Source organism: Coregonus clupeaformis, chromosome 17 (genome assembly GCF_020615455.1).
Source record: "Coregonus clupeaformis isolate EN_2021a chromosome 17, ASM2061545v1, whole genome shotgun sequence".
NCBI lineage: Eukaryota > Metazoa > Chordata > Actinopteri > Salmoniformes > Salmonidae > Coregonus > Coregonus clupeaformis.
In genome coordinates this window covers 38,487,096-38,510,447 of record NC_059208.1, presented here as the reverse complement: position 1 = coordinate 38,510,447, position 23,352 = coordinate 38,487,096, and the positions used below count along the sequence as shown (strand labels likewise).

Genomic DNA, 23,352 nt, shown 5'->3' with positions numbered 1-23,352 from the left:
TATTAGCTAGTGCTCCCAGCGCTAATGGGTTTTCTGTTGTTACTATGGTGAATGCCATCTATTGTTACACTACTGTTTTCGTTTACACAGTACAATAAACAGGATGGCAATTGGGGTTCTATCGTTGCCTTGCATAATGTTGACAGTTGGTTATGGGGATTACTGATAGATGTGGAGGGGATAGTTGACATTTCCCTGGTTCTTTGGTGGCAGCGTGGAATTTAACTTCTTGGTGTCTTTCATTTTGTGACAATATCTTGGTATTAGTTGGAGAAGAAAGTGAGAATCCATCCTTGTCATTACCATCATCATTACCATCACGTCACCATCATGACAATGATCATTATCATAACTCCCATACCATTACCAATCACCCTAAACTACAAATCATTAGAGACATTATAGTGCTCGGGTCAGTGGTGGAACCAAAATTATTTTCCAATCGTTCCAAGCAGAACCCTTATATCTTTGGAACAAAAAAATGACATTAACCGGACCTCAAGATTTCAGAATAACGTTTCTGTTCCGGAACACTAGAGATCACTTTCGTTCCGGGTTATGTTTCCGTTCCTCAAAAAATCGGTTTTCTGTTCTGTTCCCTGAACCGGCTCCAACTCCTGGCTCAGGTTGCCTTTTTTCTGTCAGATTGGATATATGTCTTAGCCGTGTGAGAGTATCCTGAGGTAGATTGAGTTTTACTTCAGTAGGAAAGGCAGGGGATATAATGCAGAAAGGAAAATCAATGTCTTAACTAAAGGAGCTGGTAAATTATTGATGAGGACTATGTAATGGGATCCCTAGTGTCTGTTTCTTTACAACTTTGTCAACTTGCCACTGTGCTGTGGGAAAGAAGCTTGGCTGAGCCAAAAACCAACACCCAGAATCTCTATGGCTCTCAGTGAGCTCACTATCTGAGACTACCTGATGTGCACTCACATACATACAGTCGTGGTCAAAAGCTTTGAGAATGACACAACTATTGGTCTTCACAAAGTTTGCTGCTTCAGTGTTATGATATATTTTTGTCAGATGTTACTATGGTATACTGAAGTATAATTACAAGCATTTCATAAGTGTCAAAGGCTTTTATTGACAATTACATTAAGTTTATGCAAAGAGTCAATATTTGCAGTGTTGACCCTTCTTTTTCAAGACCTCTGCAATCCGCCCTGGCATGCTGTCAATTAACTTCTGGGCCACATCCTGACTGATAGCAGCCCATTCTTGCATAATCAATGCTTGGAGTTTGTCAGAATTAGTGGGTTTTTGTTTGTCCACCAGCCTCTTGAGGATCGACCACAAGTTCTCAATGGGATTAAGGTCTGGGGAGTTTCCTGGCCATGGACCCAAAATGTTGATGTTTTGTTCCCCGAGCCAATGGTTGGGGGAATTTTGGTCTCATCTGACCACAACACTTTCACCCAGTTCTCCTCTGAATCATTCAGATGTTCATTGGCAAACTTCAGACAGGCATGTATATGTGCTTTCTTGAGCAGGGGGACCTTGCGGGCGCTGCAGGATTTCAGTCCTTCACGGCGTAGTGTGTTACCAATTGTTTTCTTGGTGACTATGGTCCCAGCTGCCTTGAGATCATTGACAAGATCCTCCCGTGTAGTTCTGAGCTGATTCCTCACCGTTCTCATGATCATTGCAACTCCACGAGGTGAGATCTTGCATGCAGCCCTAGGCCGAGGGAGATTGACAGTTCTTTTGTGTTTCTTCCATTTGCGAATAATCACACCAACTGTTGTCACCTTCTCACCAAGCTGCTTGGCGATGGTCTTGTAGCCCATTCCAGCCTTGTGTAGGTCTACAATCTTGTCGCTGACATCCTTGGAGAGCTCTTTGGTCTTGGCCATGGTGGAGAGTTTGGAATCTGATTGATTGATTGCTTCTGTGGACAGGTGTCTTTTATACAGGTAACAAACTGAGATTAGGAGCACTCCCTTTAAGAGTGTGCTCCTAATCTCAGCTCGTTACCTGTATAAAAGACACCTGGGGGCCAGAAATCTTTCTGATTGAGAGGGGGTCAAATACTTATTTTCCTCATTAAAATGCAAATCAATTTATAACATTTTTGACATGCATCTTTCTGGATTTTGTTATTCTGTCTCTCACTGTTCAAATAAACCTACCATTACAATTATAGACTGATCATTTCTTTGTCAGTGGGCAAATGTACAAAATCAGCAGGGGATCAAAAACTTTTTTCCCTCACTGTAGTTGCTCTCGGAGGATGTGTTGTTACCATTCTTTATTCATGGCTGTGTTCCTAGGCAAAATTGTGAGTGAGCCTACTCCATTGGCTGGTCACATGAATGGTCTCAGGATGCTTTACTGTTGGCATGACACAGGACTGATGGTAGCGCTCACCTTGTCTTCTCCGGACAAGGTGTTTTCCGGATGCCCCAAACAATCGGAAAGGGGATTCATCAGAGAAAATGACTTTACCCCAGTCCTCAGCAGTCCAATCCCTGTACCTTTTGCAGAATATCAGTCTGTCCCTGATGTTTTTCCTGGAGAGAAGTGGCTTCTTTGCTGCCCTTCTTGACACCAGGCCATCCTCCAAAAGTCTTTGCCTCACTGTGCATGCAGATGCACTCACACCTGTCTGCTACCATTCCTGAGCAAGCTCTGCACTGGTGGTGCCCCGATCCCGCAGCTGAATCAACTTTAGTAGACGGTCCTGGCTCTTGCTGGACTTTCTTGGGCGCCCTGAAGCCTTCTTCACAAAAATTGAACCTCTCTCCTTGAAGTTGTTGATGATCCGATAAATGGTTGATTTAGGTGCAATCTGATGGCAGCTGGTCCTTTTGTGGCAGGGCTGAAATGCAGTGGAAATGTTTTTTTGGGGGATTAAGTTCATTTTCATGGCAAAGAGGGACTTTGCAATTAATTGCAATTAATCTGTTCACTCATCATGACATTCTGGAGTATATGCAAATTGCCATCATCAAAACTGAGGCAGCAGACTTTGTGAAAATTAGTATTTGTGTCATTCTCAATACTTTTGACCACGACTGTACATACATACATACATACACACACACACACACACGCGCGCACACGCAGACAGACACACACACACACAAATAGTCACAAGAGGCCTGCATACAGACACAAATATTCACGAGGCCTGCATAAAGACCCCACCTGATATACACATGGTTTCACATAAACACACACAGACACAATGAGTTGGAAATGTATGTTTTAGTAGTCATTCAATTTACATTCAAAGGTCATTCTGTAGTATCACAATACACTGGTCTAATGAGACAATGCATTGTTGATCAATATCACCCGTATGCATGATAACAGGAGGAACATGTAGGGTGGCCATCAATTCTGCATGGATGGAGAAGGTAGAGGAATGAGAGGTAGAAGAGAGGGAGGGAGGAAGAAAGAGGGAGGAAAAGAGAAAGTGAGGGAGAGCAGGTGAGACCTGAAAGCTGCCTTTGTGTGGCGGCTGGCAGTAGGAACACTGGTCTGCTCTGTGAGGTGTTCCACACACATACACACCACACACACACACTGGGGAGTTTTGGGGGGATGCTTTGGCAAACTTACCGGGTTGATGTTTTCAAATGTAACAAAAAGCCCCTCTCTCCCCACCCCAAGATTAACGGACGTTACACTGCCATAAAGTGGCTGTATTTTCCATTACTTTACAAATCTCCATTTCAGTTGCTAAACGGCTCCCCATTTTCCCATCCACTGCATCTCAACTGTATCTGACGCTGTTCAGCTAGAGCTTGAAGTACATGATAATATCTGAGCTGGCTGCTTCATGTTCGGCACACTAAAACCAAAACACCATGGTTCCAGGACTAGACGTCAATAGCATAACCAGACCAAACATTAAAACTACTTTGACCATTTTCAAATATAGAGAGAGTGTTTTTGTTTTTTTATTTGTGTCTCGCCAGAGCTGTGTGCTATGCGAACTGAACTGAGCGAGGTCTGTGTTTGAGGAGACTAGATTCAATCGTCAAGCGAGTTCTACATAAAGATTTTATCAGGGGGTTTTATAGTGAATATTATGTGAATGAAATTACACGCTGTGTGTACACGCTTCATGCTTATAGTGTATGTTTTGGTTTATACAGTATATCTGCATGTTGGTATAGGGGTGTGTTGTGTGCATTACGTAATGGTGTGTTGCTGAATCATTTCAGACAGTGTTCCTTGACTTGTTCATATGCATAGTGCTGCTGTGCTCTGGCTGTGCTGTTAAGTGCTCCTCGGGTTGTGTACTGAGCTGTGATCTCGTTTTTTTACGTCCTCAGGAGAGACCCGGGAGACAGCGGGCGCCATGAGGAGGCGAGGAGGGCTTGAGAGAGAGGAGACATCGCCCTTCATCATCCTCAGCATCGGGCAGCGCAGGAAGTGCACATACGCGCCACAGCGCCACAGCACCCGAATCTGAGAGAGAGACGAGAGAGAGAAACAGGAGAAAGTGGCTTCAACATCCATTTATTTATCCTCAATGGGCTCAAACTGGATGGGACCAGACTTGGAAGCGACGATGTCCAAGTTACCACACCGTTCTATATTGGATCCTCCTTGTTAGGCCTTCGAAACAACTCGCCCACCGCTGTGAGGCTTATAACTGAGGGGCAGAGAGTGAGAAGGAGAGAGAGAGAAAAAGAGAGAGAAGGAGAGACACTCTGGGCCCCATGCAGGCGCGTAAGAAGTATGTCCTGCTGGGGCTGTGTGCTTGCTGCTGGCTGCTGCTTTTCTACTGGAGCGGCGGGGTCCAGGTCCGTCTCCTCAAGCTGCTGGGGCAGCAGAGGGGCGAGGTGGTGCGTCCCTGGCCCAACTGGACCGACCGGGCCCTCCTGCCGGGCTATGCCCAGCTGGAGGAACTCCAGACGGGGCTGGGTTCCACCGAGTCCCTCCAGCAGCGTCACCAAGCCTGGACGGGCATCTATAAAGACAGTCGCTGCCGCATGGAGACCTGCTTCGACTTTACAAGATGTCGACGTAGAGGGCGTGACGGGTTTAGAGTGTACGTCTACCCGTCGGAGAAGGGCGAGCGCTTGTCGGAGAGCTATCGTAAGATTCTGACGTCTATAGGCGAGTCGCGGTACTACACCACGGACCCTCGCGAGGCGTGTCTCTTCGTTTTGGGGATTGACACTCTGGACCGCGACCAGCTCTCGGGGCAGTTCGTGCCCAACCTAGACGATCGTATCAAAGGTTACCCGCTCTGGAACGAGGGCCGGAACCACCTTATCTTTAACCTGTACTCGGGCACCTGGCCCAACTACACCGAGGACCTGGGCTTCAACATCGGCCAGGCCATCCTGGCTAAAGCCAGCATCAACACAGAACACTTCAGGCCCGGGTTCGACGTCTCCATCCCCCTGTTCTCCAAGGAGCACCCCCTGAAGGGGGGCGAGAGGGGCTGGTTGGTGCGAAACACGGTGCCCCCACGCAGGAAGTACCTATTGATGTTCAAAGGGAAGCGGTATCTAACGGGCATCGGCTCGGACACCCGTAATGCCCTGCATCACATCCATAATGGGAAGGACATCGTGTCCCTCACCACATGCCGTCACGGGAAGGACTGGGAGAAACACAAAGACGCCCGCTGTGACCATGACAACCTGGAGTATGAGAGGTAAGTTAGGTTCCTAAGGGGCAGAATGGCGAATCCTAACTTCCAATTCAGTTAGTCACTCATTGACATCAATGCTTGACTAAGTGAAAATAATTAAACTTAAGTGGAAGTTAGGATTCTCCCCTTAGGGAGGGTTATTATTGTGAGGTTGTGTCATAACTTGTGTTCAGTTTCATCAGGAATACTCTTTGGGCTTGTACTTGTATTGCTTTGTTTTTACTGGGCGTTTATTGCAGCCCTTAGATCTTGGGCTTTTATGAGATAGATTTTCTCTCTCTCATCTAAACTGAGGTCTTCTTCTGGTTATTTTCTCAGTCTTTTACAGTTACTATTCCAGTTATCTTGTTAAGCTTATTGAGTGTTGGTTGTGTGTTGTGTTAGATTTACAGAACAGAGTGTGGTCCTGGCTGTGTAAGATCTTGGTGTAGAGTTTACACCCCTTAAAACAAGTCAACATCCAAAGACCAATAGATTGTTACAGTATGTGCTCAACGTTCTGAAAAGGTTCTGAAACCTCCTGAGAAGAAGTGTATTCATCCATGTATAGAGGAGCGGTGTCACGGTGGAAAGAGTGTGATTGAAGAGAGGGAAAGTTGACTGGAATAAGAATAGCAGTTAATAGTCACTTTAACTCTACCCACATGTACATATTACCTCAATTATCTCGGCTAACCTGTGCCCCGCACATTGACTCTGTAGCGGTACCCCTTGTATATAGCCTCCCTACTGTTATTTTATTTTACTGCTGCTCTTTAATTATAATTTTTTACTTATCAATTTTTTACTTAACACTTATTTTTCTTAAAATGGCATTGTTTGCTAAGGGCTTGTAAGTAAGCATGTCACTGTAAGGTATACACCTGTTGTATTCAGCGCATGTGGCAAATACAATTTGATTTGATTTGAATAGGGGGAGGCTATCTTTTCATGTAGCTTCCAACAAAGTACACCCGTAATCTGGTCCTGGTCGGATACCTCTAGAATGAGGGCGAGAGGAGGGCCCTGTTTTAGCAGTTGTAATCTGGCCAGGGCATAGCTACCTTTCTGGGTTGTTTACATTGGGCCAGTGGTGAAGGGAAGGGGACGGAGCTCCCACTCAATACTGTATGAATGAGCTCATTTATTCCACACATAACAAACAGTCTGCTCAAACATCAGGGGGTGTGGGGGCTTATATTATATGATGGCAGTTTAGATTTGGATATGGTGAGGGGTGCATGGAGTGGGGGTGAGGTTTGAGAGACTGCAGCAGTGTGGAAGAAAAACACGAAGCGTTTAAAAGATATAATGTGTGTAGCGCTTTTTTCTTCTCCCTCTGTGTTGGAAATGGGGTACGGACGGGGGCCTCGGAGTGTGAAGAGGTGCAGGAGGATGTTGATGGTGGGGGCTGGGTATTACATTGACCTCTCTCTGGCTCTCATATCCCGAGGAGTGTGTGGGCTTTTCGGGAATAAAATGAGAACCATGCATTGAAATGGAGTCAGAATGAATGAAATGAAAGCATGACAATATAAACGTCTCATGAAGCTGAAGGAGTCTGAGAATGAGGTTAGGTAACAAATCCCACCCTCCAAGGCCCTCTGTCCCTCTCTTTCTCTCGCTCTCTTTCTCCATCTCCCTCTGTCTTCTCCCTCTCGTTTTCTTCTCCCCCCTCTCTCTGTCTCTCGTTCTCTCTCTACCTCTTTCTCTCAATGTCTCCTTCTTTCTCGTTCTCCCCCCGCCTTCCCTCCTCTCTGTTTATCCTGTCCTCTTTGGCTGTGGGCTCAGGCAGTCTGCAGCCTCTTAGCAGGTTGTACCAGGTTAATGAGCCCATGCATCTGGTCCACCAACAGATTAACCCAGGAGGACCTGGGACTACACAGGGTAGTGAGGGGGGGGTTGTAAATTAAGTAATGGAGAGCGAAACATAGACAGAGAGAGGGAAGGATCACGAGAGGGGGATGAATGGGATTGCAGGACAGGCAAGACATGGGGGTTTGATAGAGGGAGAGGACAGATAGAGGGAGGATCGAAGAGGGGGAGGAAGGGAGAGAGGCAGACAGCAGAGGAGAAGAAGAAGAAGAAGATGATGATGATGATGATGATGATGATGAGTCTTCAGGCAGGGAAAGGACCCAGAAAGAAAGGGCGACAAATCGAGAGGAGGGAGAGAGGGGGAGGCTTAATGGCCTAGTCTCCATTTTTTCTTACTTTGGAGGATTCTCTGAGAAAGGAAAGAAAAACCTGCATTGTAAGGTGAATGTAAATGAGGGAGTGTGTGAAAAGAGAGGAGTGGAAATGGAGCAGGGAGTTTCAGGAGACACATACATACAAAAACACACACATACATACAAACACACACACATACTAGTAGAACACTTCATAGAGTTACTTTAGTCATAGTTGAAGCGCTACGGTTGAGGTATAAGTATCAGGGGCGTGGGGAGGGAGGAGTGGGGTGCAATGGCAAAATGATGTACCTCTCCATTCAGCTTAAACGGTTGTTCTACTGCCAATGTTTGTCTATTGAGATTGCATGGCTGTGTGCTCAATTTTATACACCTGTCAGCAACGGGTGTGGCTAAAATAGCAGAATCCACTAATTTGAAGGGGTGTCCACATACCTTTGGCCATGTAGTGTGTGTATATAGTACAGTAAAGGACAACATCATTATGACATGGATAATGCGTTATAGGAATTATATCTGAAATAGTTGTGATTTTTCTATAAATGAACTGAAACTATGAATGGTCCTGACTCCTACATAATAAGAGATGTCATGAATTGTACTGTAGTTATACTGTTTCTGCAGTTCGACCATAGGTGTGTACTTGCATGCATGCTTGTGTAAGTGTGTTTGAGTGGGTGGATTTGTGTGTGTGTGTGCGTGCATGTGTGTTTTTGTGAGTGCATATGTGTATGCCTTCGTGTGTGTGTGTATAATTGTGTGTGTGTTGGGATGTTGGCAGGCCCTAATAAGAAATCCTACACCCCACTGTAATTAGGGGCTGTGAAATTGTACCCCTGGAGAGCATGTGGTCTGTGCGGCTCGTGTTCCAGTCCAGAACAAACTTCTCTGTTTGTGTCTCTAAAAAAAGGTGAAATGAGACTTCAAGTTCTCTCTCTTTCTCGCTCCCGTTTTCCTTTCATTTTTCCTCTTCCAGTCCTGCTCTCGCACTCCCACACTCCCGTCTCTCTCCCTCTGTCTCTGTAAATTTGTTCTCAACCTCCATCCCTAGCTCTCCCTCCCACACTCTCCTTCCCTTTGCCCTCTTCCAGTCTCTCTCTCTCCCACACTCCTGCACTCCCTTCTCTCACTCTTTACTTCCTCTTGAACTCTACTCTTACTGTAAGTTCTTCTTCCCATCAGTCTACTCCCTCTTTTTGATTTATGCTTTTTTTAATCACCGCCCCTCCCTCTTTTTAACATTGAACTTATTTAACAGCATTGCTGTGCTGACAGCAGTAAACACACTCATGCACACACACATACACACATCCTGCCTACACTTTCCACTCTTCCCACACTCATGCGTTAATCATGCATGTCTGCACGGACACGCGCTCATGGACAGTCACGCGCGCACCCCCCCGCCTTTTACAGGATGGCATAAGACAAGCCAACCAAAGGTTATGGGAGGGATTGAGAAGGTCTTGCCCTCTCTGAGTCAAACAGGGTCGTGTTTAATACAACTAATAAGAGATGTCGACCAGTGACCTCTCTTTTGCTCTACTGCCCCCTATCAGTAAGCTGACCTCATAGCACCTAGTGGTGGTACCAGGTGGTTGCATGTTATTATGTCTGGTTGCTGCTCAGATGGCTGTCTCTTTTGTCTGGTAAACACCTTCTTTTGAAATGCTAAACAGAATCAGTTATGCTTAGCAAAAAATGTTTGACTTGTTTGCAGTCCCACATTTGCATATTTTGTTACCTTTAAATGTTCTGGCAAGAAAGACTGAGAACATAGGCTCTCTCTTACTAGCTCTAGTGCAGACACCCCTTACTCTTTGCATTTAGCTATCCCTCTCCTTTAGACCTGTGTATATTGAGTGGGAGAGTCCAGCCTGTCAGGTTGTCAGGTGCCTCTCAGGTTCCTGATGCGGATCCGTTTGGCCCCGGGGGGCCCACGCTGTCTTACCACGCTGTCTTACCACCAGCCCACGCCGGGGCCCCTGGCTCTACTAGTGTGGATGTCCTTAATGGGGGCCCATTCACCAGCCTAATCGGGCCCTTTATCCAGCCTGGCCAGTGCCACGGCGATCATAGCGGGAAAAGCCCCCGGCGTCCTCACTCGCTTTTGTCCGAGCCAACTGGAGCAGAAAGCCTTTGACAATATAGGATAGGAGATAGAGAGAGGGGGACTCCTGCCTTCTGCTGATAAGACTCTCCTCCCTCTCTCGCTCTGTTTTTCGCTTGTTTACCCGTTTTGATATCCTCCACTTGACCTTGTGAACCCACAACTCTGTATCCGGAGATTATGGATGGTAGGGATTAGGGAAAAGGTGAAAGCAAATGCTCCTTACACTATATGTTTATTGTTCCATACAATTAGGTGAAGTTGACCTTTTAGCAAGTCTTGTCTTTCAGAAATGTCAAGACAAAAAAAGAATACATTTATTAAATATACATGTAAAAGTATTAATTAGTAATTTTTTTTGACCATCTATGAGGGAAAAGAGGATTCCCTAGACTGCTTTAAACCATTGGTCTTAATGTCCCATTGGGTAGCTTTAGTCTTTGACAGACGGCTAGGGTCATGGTTCAGAGGCTATTCACTAATATACAGTCTGGAATTAGGGTTAAATTGGGATTTAAAAGGGGTGGATTTAACCCCCCAAACTGGGTTAACTTTCTAATGTGATTTTCCACTTTATGATTCAGCTATGTACATATAGGTAGGGGTAAAGTGACTAGGCAAGAGGATAGATGGACAGTAGCAGCTGAGGCTGGTTTGGTGTGAGCAGCTGAGCTAGCTGAGGCTGGTTTGGTGTGAGTCCCCTTTCTCTCTGCTACACCTATGATGACTGGCTGCCGCTCCCAGCTGCTCGCTCTGGAACCGTCTACTAGGTATAGACTGTTTAAATGCTATACTGAAGCTGGGCTATAAGGGCTCTCGGGATGTTATTATTATTATTATTATTATTATTATTATTATTATTAGGTGGGTGCTTACATTTATCCTATTTCATGTATACAGTTTTTTGCATATCCCACTCCCCCTGAGACACCCTCGGAGAGTGGGGTCACGGCCAGGTATCAGCCATTATTGACTGCGACCCTGGGACAATTAGGGTTAAGTGCCTTGCTCAAGGGCACAACGACATATTTTTCACTAAGTCAGCTCGGGGATTCGAACCAGTGACCTTTCGGTTACTGGCCCAAAGCTAGGCTACGCTTCTGGGCTCAAACTAGCAATTTTTCTTCATGTTGTCCTATAGAGGACCGACCACACATCGCAATGATATGTATTTGAAACCTGCTTTGTTACACTGTGCTCCCTATACCTCAGTTTGCATGTTGTTTTCAGAGAACATTTGAATTGCTTTATTCTCTGCCTCTTACCTTTACATAATACACCCAGCCAACACACTATGCCCTTCCCACTGCCCCTACAAACCACCTAGCCTATTTCAGTCATTTTCTTCACTCTTCACACGCCCTTCCCTCTGACCCTACACCCTACATTACAAGCAGTCTCCACTATCAACTTCCTAGCCAACTCCATTCATAGCTCCATTCCTAGGACTATCCCTTGCTTGGCATCCACTACTATTACTACTACTGCTACTCCTTCACCCAATACCCATGTCTCTGGACCCACACCCACTCCTCATATCCCACTCTCACACCCCAGTTCAGGTTACCCACACCTTGGCCAGATTGCCCATCCTTGTCCCTGTGTTTCCAGCTGTCCCCTGGTTGTCACCCCTGTCCCAGCGGACCCACCATCCTGTCCGGTGTAGTCAGGCTGGCAGGGCTGCAGTAACCAGAGCCTGTGCCTCTCTCTTTCTGTTGCAATGAGTCTCTTGCTCTCTTTCTGACACCCTCTTCCATTCTCTTGCTTTCACGCTCTCTCCTGCTATTTCTCTTGGCTTTCAGCTTCTCTGCCCCTTCTCCCTCTCTCTTGCACTCTCTCTGTTCCTCCCTTTCTCTTTATCTACCCCATCTCTTTTTCCCCTCTGTCTCTCCCCCGATATCTGTCTATGCCCTGTCTTTCTTTCTCTTTATTCCTCTCTCTCCCTCTTGTCTTCACACACACATTCTCTCTCTGTCCCTCTCTCTCTCTTTCCTCTCTATGGCTGTAATATGATCAGGTGCAGTGAGTGAGCTGTCTCCACTCCAGTAAATGCATTAGTCCTGTCTCCTCTCCCCGTCCACTAGCTAGACTACTCAACTACCCCCAGTCAGACCCCAGTGTGGCTGGAGGGATGGACAGCCGGGTCACAAGGCCAGAGCCATTCCAGGAATGGACTTTATCGCTTCTGCAAACACACACACATACACAGATAGGTAGATAGAAATGTGTGCATAACACACATGCCCTAAGCAGGAAAATACACATTTAGGTGAACACACACTCATGCACGCACTCACATACAGACACATATGCGCTCGCGCACTCACTCACTCACTCACTCACTCACTCACTCACTCACTCACTCACTCACTCACTCACTCGCACACACGCACACAAACGTTTGTTTTACTATCCTTGTGGGGACCAAAGAGTTGATTCCCATTCAAAATCCTATTTTCCCTAACCCCTAAACCTAACTCTAATTCTAACCCTAATTGTAACCCTAAACCTAACCCTTAAGCCTAAAATAACCCTTTTCCTTGTGGGGACCGATGAAATGTCCCCACTTTTCCTTGATTTACTATCTTTGTGAGGACTTCTGGTCCCCCACAAGGATAAGAAAGCCAAAAACACACACACACTCCATCACTGCTCCTAATAGGGTGTAGGCTGACAGACAGAGCCAGACTCCCTTCGTCAGCACAGTGAATCTATATTCATTCACTAGCTCCACCGTGCCCTAGAGACGAATGAACTAGAGAGAATCCATAGATCCAATAAACCCACTGATCTATTAAGAAACCTTCTCTGGAATGAAATCTAGAAATCTATACTGCATGGATCCCTCCCCTGCAGAATGGATTAGATAACCTACTCCTTATGTTGTCCTAATGTTATGGCTATCAGTTTGCCACTACTGCAGTGGTAAGCATTTAGGTAATGTTGTTAGTGCAGCATAGAGCATAGAGCATAGATCGTTTCCTGGTTCTCTTATCAGTAAATCACCTATTCAGTCCTGCTGTTTTAGCCTGTAGCATTTAGCTTCAGTGGAAGCACCAGTTGTATGCAATGAATCAAGAAGATTGAATAAGCATGTCTTTGTGAAATACCGCAGTAGAGAGATACAGTCTTAGTTAATAACTCATACTTACAGTACAAATATAATAGGGCTATTAGCTGTGTGGTAGCCTCCAAATTAACTGCATTAACCCTTGCAGTACCCCTTCCCTCTGGGTGGGAATGGAATGGCTGTGCTCGCTGCTGATTGGCTGGTGTCCTGCCTGTTATCTGGAATGTCTCTCTCTCTCTGTCTTTCTGTCTGTCTGTTAGGAGAGACGGAGTGGGGATACCAATCCATCATAAAGTGGCTACAAGCTCCACTCCGTTAATCTACGTGTGTGCGTGCACGTGGGTGGATGTGTTTTTTGGGGGGCAGCAGACTCTTTTCGTTGCGTTCCACCCAGAGAGGAAGTCCACCTTGTATAGTGTATATCCACTAGGGGGCTTGGAGAGCTAGAGTAGCTTACCAAGCAAGAGCGGCCGAGGCACTCTTTTTAACTAGCTAGCGACAATGTTTGAACATCCGGATCCGGTGTTATATGCCTGTTTACAAATGCTAGTCTGGTATTCTATGCTTTACGACACTACTTTTTAGCCACAGAAGCAAACATGTCTCTTTTTTAATTGAACTGCTGTTACTACTCAGGAGGAGAAGAAAAATAAGACTGAGAAAATGGCAAGTTCGTCCACACTACAAGAGGGACGATGGAGAATACACGTCTCTTGTCCAACCTATGCAAAGCATTGACGAGGAAAGACATTTTCAATACTTTCGAATGTCGGTTTGATGACATGCTTCAGCGGTTTGCCCCTCGCATCTCGCACAAGCGAACTCACAGCTCTCCCGTAAGTGCTGCAGAAAGTCTGTGACCATTCGGTTTTTGGCGAGTGGCAGCACACAGCAAAGTATCGTTACGAGTTATAACTTATAAACTAGGAATCTCGACAGTTTGTGCAATTGTCGCGTATGTGTGCCAGGCTATCTGGACTGTCCTGAAGGAGGATTTTGTTGCTTATCCCTCCGTGGCACAATGGGCAAAAATTGGCAGAGATTTTGGGGATCGTTGGAATTATCCATTTTGTGCAGGACCTGTCAACGGAAAACATGTTAGGATCCGAGATCCAGCAAACTCGGGCAGCGATTACTACAAGGGCTTTTTCTCAATGGTCCTGATAGCAGTCTGCGATGCAAGGTACTGACCATATCCAGGTAAGATACGCTAAATACATGTGACTATATACATATGATGTGAAAAATATACCAATATAGACGTTGTAATGATATGCCTCAAATAAAATTGATCTAGCATCCCAATAAGAGGATGGGGGCCTATGTCCAAAGCATAGGCTACAAAGTTGTTACAGTACACAATTGATAGCCTTCATGTTACTGTTCATTACTAATGGAAACATTTGTTTTATTCATAGGTTCTTCTGGCCTTGATGACGCCAAGAAGATCTACAACTACTGCCACTCAAGAGCCAGAAGAATTTCAGAGAACTGCTTTGGGTTCCTTGCTGCAAGATGGAGGATCCTGGGACGAACCCTTGAGGTTGCCCCAGAGAAAGCTGAGACCATTGTGAAGGCCTGCATGGCCCTCCACGACTACCTTTGCACCACAGACACATCAACACGGTACATTCACTCCACGTTTGACCACTCCACACCCACTAGGGACCTGCTTCCAGGAGAGTGGAGACAGGTGGCACAAGGAAACACCAGCTTCCTGGACCTAAGAAACATGTCGACAGACAAGGCAACCAGAGTTGCTATAGACATGTGCAACAACCTCAAAGACTACTTCCTCACGCCAGCAGGTCAATTGTCTTTCCAGGATGCTGCTATCACGCATGGCATCCTACAGTAAATGTTGGAGTGTGGTTTGGAAAACATGTGCACACATATGTTCTCTTCTTCTGGTTGACGGTTTGTGTCATGTTGTGAGCTACACACTTGGTTTTGCTGTTTGGATTTAACTGTCAAATCACAATAAAGAGTACTATGATGACTCACTTCATCCTTGTTTTAGTTTTTCATAATTTTTTTTTGTGAGGGTAGACCCTCAAGACATTTACCTAACCTTGTGTTATGTGTAGTGGCCTTTCAATGGAGACCTTCCTGCTTTGGTACATGGGTGAGTGTCCAGCTGTACAGTCGTAGTCAAAAGTATTGGTCTTCACAAAGTTCGCTGCTTCAGTGTTATGAGATATTTTTGTCAGATGTTACTATGGTATACTGAAGTATAATTAAAAGCATTCCATAAGTGTCAAAGGCTTTTATTGACAATTACATTAAGTGCAAAGAGCCAATATTTGCAGTGTTGACCCTTCTTTTTCAAGACCTCTGCAATCCGCCCTGGCATGCTGTCAATTAACTTCTGGGCCACATCCTGACTGATGGCAGCCCATTCTTGCATAATCAATGCTTGGAGTTTGTCAGAATTTGTGGGGTTTTGTTTGTCCACCCACCTCTTGAGGATCGACCACAAGTTCTCAATGGGATTAAGGTCTGGGGAGTTTCCTGGCCATGGACCCAAAATGTCGATGTTTTGTTCCCAGAGCCACTTAGTTATCACTTTTGCCTTATGGCAAGGTGCTCCATCATGCTGGAAAAGGCATTGGTCGTCACCAAACTGTTCTTGGATGGTTGGGAGAAGTTGCTCTCGGAGGATGTGTTGGTACCATTCTTTATTCATGGCTGTGTTCTTAGGCAACATTGTGAGTGAGCCCACTCCCTTGGCTGAGAAGCAACCCCACACATGAATGGTCTCAGGATGCTTTACTGTTGGCATGACACAGGACTGATGGTAGCGCTCACCTCGTCTTCTCCGGACAAGGTGTTTTCCGGATGCCCCAAACAATCGGAAAGGGGATTCATCAGAGAAAATGACTTTACCCCAGTCCTCAGCAGTCCAATCCCTGTACCTTTTGCAGAATATCAGTCTGTCCTTTATGTTTTTCCTGGAGAGAAGTGGCTTCTTTGCTGCCCTTCTTGACACCAGGCCATCCTCCAAAAGTATTTGCCTCACTGTGCATGCAGATGCACTCACACCTGCCTGCTGCCATTCCTGAGCAAGCTCTGCACTGGTGGTGCCCCGATCCCGCAGCTGAATCAACTTTAGTAGACGGTCCTGGCGCTTGCTGGACTTTCTTGGGTGCCCTGACGCCTTCTTCACAACAATTGAACCTCTCTCCTTGAAGTTGTTGATGATCCGATAAATGGTTGATTTAGGTGCAATCTTACTAGCAGCAATATCCTTGCCTGTGAAGCCAATGATGACGGCACGTGTTTCCTTGCAGGTAACCATGGTCGAAATAAAAAGCACAAAAAAAGAATATTGCAAGTAGTAGAAGCGAAGTAGCAGAACATCCATCTCTTCGAACTTTATACCAGAAGGGATACCGGAAAATATGTGATGTAGACACAGGGGCGGGACTTCCGTTGCTAAAATCACTCAATGCTGCCCCTCAGTCTTCGCAAGGAATGATACGTCGGGTCTCAATTTCCAGGTAGGAAAATATTGCGTCGAATGACAAGGAGCCGCCGCTTTTGGGACGAAAAACGACATTGCAGCACTGCGCTACGCTCTGTCGGCCCTGTTTGCGCATTGTCCATAGACCCCTATAGAGGGGGGAGAGGGATAAGGAGTGTGTGTGTGTGAGAGAGAGAAACAGAAAGAATGAGATATGATAGAGGAATTGGATGTGCAAGTGTGTGTATGAAAGAGAAAATGAAAGAGTGTGAGAGCGAGAGCGGGAGGGAGAAGGAGAGAAAGTAGGCCTACATGACTGTGCCAGAAAGAGAAAAATAAATACTGTCTGCTCTTTCTATCTTTTCTCTCTCCTCTCCTCTTCTCCTTATGGTAATGCAGCATTGATCCTTATACTGTCTGCTCTTTCTCTCTCCTCTTCTCCTTACGGTAATGCAGCATTGATCCTTATACTGTCTGCTCTTTCTCTCTCCTCTCCTCTTCTCCTTACGGTAATGCAGCATTGATCCTTGCTGGGAAAGTTGCAGCTACAGTACTTCCCTGATCTTTAAACCCTGTCTATGCCTAGTGCTGATTGCAGTTTATCCTTAATGCTCCTGCTCTGATGCTCTCCCTGCTCTCTTAGCTGGAGAGGAGACCCTAGTGAGAGAAATGTTTAACCAACCCCCCACTCCTCTAATGTAGGAGTGCAGAGGAAACCAGTAAGCTGGCAACCCAGTTGTAGAAACAGTCTGAGGGTTTTCTGAAATGTTAGTTCTAGTGAAACATTTTGATTTGCTAAGAATCGGCACTAATGAACTGTCAGTTTTATATATTACCCCTGTATAAATTACCCCTGCTGGAAAGAAATATGCAAATAAGCACTGTTCCAAATGTTCAGTTACAGTAATTTGGCCTTTAATTAGTACGGTTCAACCTTGAACTTATACTTTGAACTTTCAATTCAAAGCTATGATTGAAGTATGGCAATGTACAGAAACAAACACGGTCTCCATATTGCCCAAACCGTCTTCCAACACAAACAACCCTGGTAAAAAACAGATCCAGGTGAAACTTAAAGTCTCCATTTCCTTTGATGTCACTTTCACGCGCCGTTTGATGTTATGGGAAGCAATTTACATGCCTATCAAGAGCAGAAAGTGGGTTTTGATGAATTTATCAAGAAAGATACCATGGCAACTTGAATGAAATGGACTGTGGTATAGTGCTTTAGCTCCAGTGAGACTATGGGTGTTTTGTGGTGGTCGTCGGAGACTGTGTTTACTATTGTCTGGCTCTGACTGAGGCATGACATTTGAAAAATGCTACATGGAAATCGTCTCTGTGGTAACCTTCTCTCTGCTTAGCAGCAGCAGCTCACAGACTGTAGCTAAATCAGAGTTGGCTAAAAGAAAATGGTTTTCTTTCTTCTTGATGTTTTGTTTTCTGGTCCCCAACTCATCTGATAGGGCTGGGTGGGAAATGAATGACGTTTATAAGTCCTATCTAACTTTCCCTGATTTTAGTTGTTGAGGGCGTAGCCTTAGACTGCTAGGTTGTGTCCTACCAAGTAAGATTGGCCCAGTCCAAAATCAGCACTTAGCCCCTTTCCCTAGCCCTTGTCCCTTTGCAGATCTGCAAGAATGGAAAGGTATAAGCAACAGTTAAGGGTCAACCTAGCTATGGATTGTGCTTACATCTATCCAATACTTTCAGATCTGCCAACATGAAAGGGGAAGAAGGGGCTTGGGGTTGTTTTCCCACCGACTGGGCCGTACTATATCTATTATTCCTATTAAAATGAAAACACATTTTATTTGTCACATGCTTCGTAAAACAACAGGTGTAGACTGACAGTGAAATGCTTACTTATGGGCCGTTCCCAACAATGCAGCGGGAAGGAAAATAGAGAAATAATAGAAAAGTAATAACACGTAATAATAAATGCACAATGAGAAACAATAACTTGGATATATACACGGGGTACCAGTACCGAGTCAATGTGCAGGGATATGAGGGAATTGAGGTAGATACAGTATGTACATATAACTAGGAATAAAGTGACTAGGCAACACGCTAGATAATATTGAGTCTTGGCCCCTGCAAGACTCAATTCTCATAGGCTCAGGGCCGGTTCCGTGCATGCCCGTCAACTTGTCAAACTTAATTAACCACTAATCTCTCATCTGTCAGCTAGAAGGCGGGAATTGGATGAATCTCAAGCTTCTCTCCTCTTTGTACTTGTTCCCAAGAGCTTTAGAGACCCAACCAGATAAAACTCACGCCCTCATTCTTGAGCGCCTTTTGCGAACGTCAGCCGAGACAGGAAATTGAGAGTGGAGTCGAAGAGAATGACATGGTGTGGTAATTTTCACAAACATAAGAAAAAAGTAATGGTGGGAAAGAGTGATGGGCAGCGATGGAGGAATGTCATGAATTTCCCTCCGTTGGAGCCAGAGCGCTGTTGAAGTCATACATCTCAATAGTCGGGAGGGTACATCTCAATAGTCTAAAGTAGCTTCCTCTCTTTGTCTTTGTATTCTTAGCTTTTTTAACGAACTGCACAAGTGACACACTAGATTCATGCTAGGTTTCCTTCACATTGCTTTGACCTTTGTTCTAATATTAGTGCATATCAAAGAGAGGAGATGAAGGGAGGAAGCCACTTTAGACTATTGAGATGCACCCCCTCCTGTATGTATTTGAACACTGTGCTCTTTATGCAGGAAGGGTTAAGGAGGCTATGCTGGGTGATGTTTGTGTAACCCTCACACACTGGTCTGGGGTCAGTTTTAAAGAGCCACATATGGACACACTGGTTGGGTCAGAGAGAAAGCTTTGGTCTACTAGTATTCATATAAGTCGTCTTTGTCAGACTATGGCGTCATAATGGATGTGCCTATTTGGTGGATTTGAGCTATGTTATTCATTACTTTGACAGCAAAAAGCTTAGCAAGCATGGGCACGTATTCATATTATCGGATTGAAATTGAATTGGGAATGTGCTCAGCAGCACATAGTATAAAGACTAGCCCATTCTGCAAGACAACAGTTCTTTAATTATCGGATACCATTTCCCCCAGGGTCTCTCTCCTTCTCTTCTATCCATCCTCCCCTTCCTCCCAAGCCCATCCTTCATTCTCTCTCCTCCTCAGCCAAACATCTCCCATCCTCCCCTTCCTCCCAAGCCCATCATTCATTCTCTCTCCTCAGCCAAACATCTCCCATCCTCCCCTCCCTCCTTCCCTCCCTCCACCGTCTCTCTCTCCTTCCTTGTCCCTCACTCCTTCCTTCATCCCACTCTCTCCTCTATCTCATCATCCCTCCATCTCCCCCCTCGTCCATCCCTCCTTGTCCGCCTCCCCCCTCCCTCGGTCTCCCATGTGTTATTTGAGATGGCTGTTCGTACGTCTGTGGCTCAATTACTTGTAAACAAACAGTCAAACAACCCTCTCCTGAGCCTCCGTCACGCCTCGCCATCCCCGCGCTGTGCCGCACCTGATTCCATTTGAGTCTCTGCTCCTATCACCCTGACCCTCTGATGAGAGAGAGAGAGAGAGAGAGAGAGAGAGAGAGAGAGAGAGAGAGAGAGAGAGAGAGAGAGAGAGAGAGGGGGGGAGAGAGAGAGAGAGAGAGAGAGAGAGAGAGAGAGAGAGAGAGAGAGAGACTTTATACGGTGTTATTCTCACTCTTCCTGCAGTTTTAACAAGGCTTTTTGTTTTCTACTGTTCTAGCTGTTTGTACTGCGCTAGCTGTTAACGGCCATGTGTGTTTGCATGTGCTCGTGTGTGTGCGTGTTTGCTAATCTTAACCAGATCTGTTTGGGCACGCTCTCCTGACGCATCACCCCGTCCTATTTCAATGTCTGTCAGGGGGCTTGTAAAGAGAAAGTAAGAAAGAGGAAAGAACTAGGAGAGTCACTTCTGTCTACCCCCCTCACCGAGTCCCAAAGCAGCGCTTCTGAATTCTAGGCATGGACCAGACCAGAGTTGGGTTCAGCAAGGTAAACCGGAGGCTAGCAAACAAATCTGAAGAACGGTGCTGTATGCTTATGAGGGGGAAGTAGTTTGAAGAGCCGGACGTCACGGTCTCGCTCACCTTGTTCGAAAGAAAGACAGCTAGACGGGTTGAGAAAAAAGAGGGAGGGAGCGGTGTTGTTGGGATATCGTTACAAGGATGTGTGTGTGTCTGTGTCTGTCTGATTGAAGTGCCACATCTGAAGAGGTGCTATTAGCTAGAGAAGGCCACTGAAAGCTGAAAGAGAAATGCTCTCTGCCAGACGTTTATGTTTTACCGCACACTGGAATTGACATGCTACTGAGGGCTTTGTGTTTGTGTGTGTGTGTGTGTGTGTGTGTGTGTGTCAGAGAGAGAGAGAAAGAGAAAGATGAGTGGCTGGAATGGGGAGAAGGAACACATTAGTGGGGGAGAAGGAACACATTAGTGGGGGAGAAGGAACACATTAGTGGGGGAGAAGGAACACATTAGTGGGGGAGAAGGAACACATTAGTGGGGAGAAGGAACACATTAGTGGGGGAGAAGGAACACGTGTGCTCTTGAATGTGTGTGCATGTGTGAGCGTTTGTGTGTGTGTGTTTCCATGTGTGTGGATACGAATGCTGTATGCTTTTGCGTGTTGTCTTTGTGCATGCTCGCATTTGTGTGTGATCATCTTCCCTGGAGACGTGATGGATGAGTGCAGCCCAGCAGGACAATTCCTCACTCTGGTTTCTGTGTCTAATTAACTTTGCTACTAATTACAGCACCATGTAAAAAGGAGCCATTGCGTGTGTGCGTGCACCCGTGTTTGTGTGTAGCAGGAATATACATTTACCTCTCTGTCCGTGTGAAAGATACAGATAATGTGTGTGTGTGTGTGTGTGTCTCTCTATATAAAAGTGTAATAAAAAGCATGAGCTGGTGCACACCCCAAAAAGTCAGTAGAGGTGCTGACTAACGGCGAGTAAATAGTAAGCTATAAAAAAATAAATTAAGAGAGTTGCACACTCTATACACAAGCTCCCTGTCGTTTATTGGGTAAACAACCAGCGTTTCGGCATCACTGTGCATTCTTCAGGGTAATGAAGAAGTGTGCCCTGAAGAAGGCTCAGTGATGCCGAAACGTTGGTGGTTTAACCAATAAATTACTGGGAGCTTGTATACAGTACCAGTCAAAAGTTTGGACACACCTACTCATTCAATGTTTGTTTTTTGTTTTTACTATTTTGTACATTGTAGAATAATAGTGAAGACATCAAAACTATGAAATAACACATATGGAATCATGTTGTAACCCAAAAAGTGTTAAACAAATCAAAATATATTTTATATTTGAGATTCTTCAAAGTAGCCACCCTTTGCCTTGATGACATCGTTGCACACGTCATGTGGCTTTGACAGCAGCTTACACGTCTAACACCCCTGGCATTTCTAACACCCTAGCCCATAATTTTTTTCTTGAGGCCCCCACACCGGCCCATTTTTTTTCCCTTGAGGCCCCCATTATTAGCCAGATAATAATAATTTTGCGCAAATACCCCAAGTTAGACAGGCCCTGTGTGTGTGTGTGCCTCTAGGTATGAGTTTACTGTCAGAGACAAGCAGTTAGCCATCAGACTGGGACAGATATTCGAGTGGCTGCGGGTTGGCACGGTAACCATGGTGATAATACGAGGGGGGCTTGGTTAATTGGCATGTGTGAGCCCTCTCTCCTGTCTCTGTCTGTCTGTCTGTCTGCTCTCAATGTCACCTTTTACCCCCTGAAGAGGTGCTCTATTCAATGCTGTGTGTGTGTGTGTGTGTGTGTGTGTGTGTGTGTGTGTGTGTGTGTGTGGTGGAGAGAGGATGGGGTAGCTAAATGAAGATCTGTCAATCAAACAAAGAGTCTAGCTGTGCAGGATTATATACCCCTCACCTCTTGCACAGATGCACACACACACCTGCAAGCAGTCTTGCGCACATACACGCAAGATTAGCACACATACCATCACACACATCCTATATCACATTCTTAGCATACTGTCGCTGTCAGATGAAAACCTTTTCAGAAAATGTTTGACATGTATTGAAAGCAGTAACTCCCTTCATGTACTGAAAGCAGTAACTCCCTTCATGTACTGAAAGCAGTAACTCCCTTCTGTCTAAAGCAGTAACTCCCCACATAACCTGTACTAAACAGTAACCCCTTCATGTACTGAAAGCAGTAACTCCCTTCATGTACTGAAAGCAGTAACTCCCTTCATGTACTGAAAGCAGTAACTCCCTTCATGTACTGAAAGCAGTAACTCCCTTCATGTACTGAAAGCAGTAACTCCCTTCATGTACTGAAAGCAGTAACTCCCTTCATGTACTGAAAGCAGTAACTCCCTTCATGTACTGAAAGCAGTAACTCCCTTCATGTACTGAAAGCAGTAACTCCCTTCATGTACTGAAAGCAGTAACTCCCTTCATGTATTGAAAGCAGTAACTCCCTTCATGTATTGAAAGCCGTAACTCCCTTCATGTACTGAAAGCAGTAACTCCCTTCCCAAAACAAGATGTTGTTTTGTCATCCTGTGGAAGTACTGTGAAGGATATGATATTTGGCAAGTTATTTTCTTGACTGCTGAAGCCTGTTTGTCTGATTTTGCAACGGCAGTTACAGTAGCTGTTGGCTTGTTTGTGTTTAATTGTTCTGTAGAAGGAAGTTTGGCAACACAAATGGCCCTTTGGGGATAATGAAGTCTCTAGGCTGTTGGTGGTGTTGGTGCTGTGTAGGGGTAAGTTAGGGATTGAGGAAATGAGTACAGCCAGGCGGTAGTTTTCTGTATTAGTATTTAAGTACTATGTTAGGAGAGGCTGAGTTGTCTGTGTGCCATATTACCAGTAGTTCTGTGTTGGGGGTGGGTAAAAGGCAATCGTCTGTGTCAAATTATTGTG

The 23,352-nt window shown here is 45.4% G+C and overlaps 1 protein-coding gene across 3 annotated transcripts in view; it reads left to right on the top strand.

Annotated features, from left to right (window-relative positions):
- The window catches only part of ext1c (exostoses (multiple) 1c), a 67,337-nt gene that overhangs the window by 5,567 nt on the left and 38,418 nt on the right, over window positions 1-23,352 (top strand). For all 3 annotated transcript variants that reach the window (XM_045226318.1, XM_045226317.1, XM_045226316.1), the window contains exon 2: window positions 4,290-5,626. In XM_045226318.1, the coding sequence (XP_045082253.1) occupies window positions 4,680-5,626 (947 nt within the window). In that variant the 5' untranslated portion in view covers window positions 4,290-4,679. The remainder of the gene's footprint in view (window positions 1-4,289; window positions 5,627-23,352) is intronic.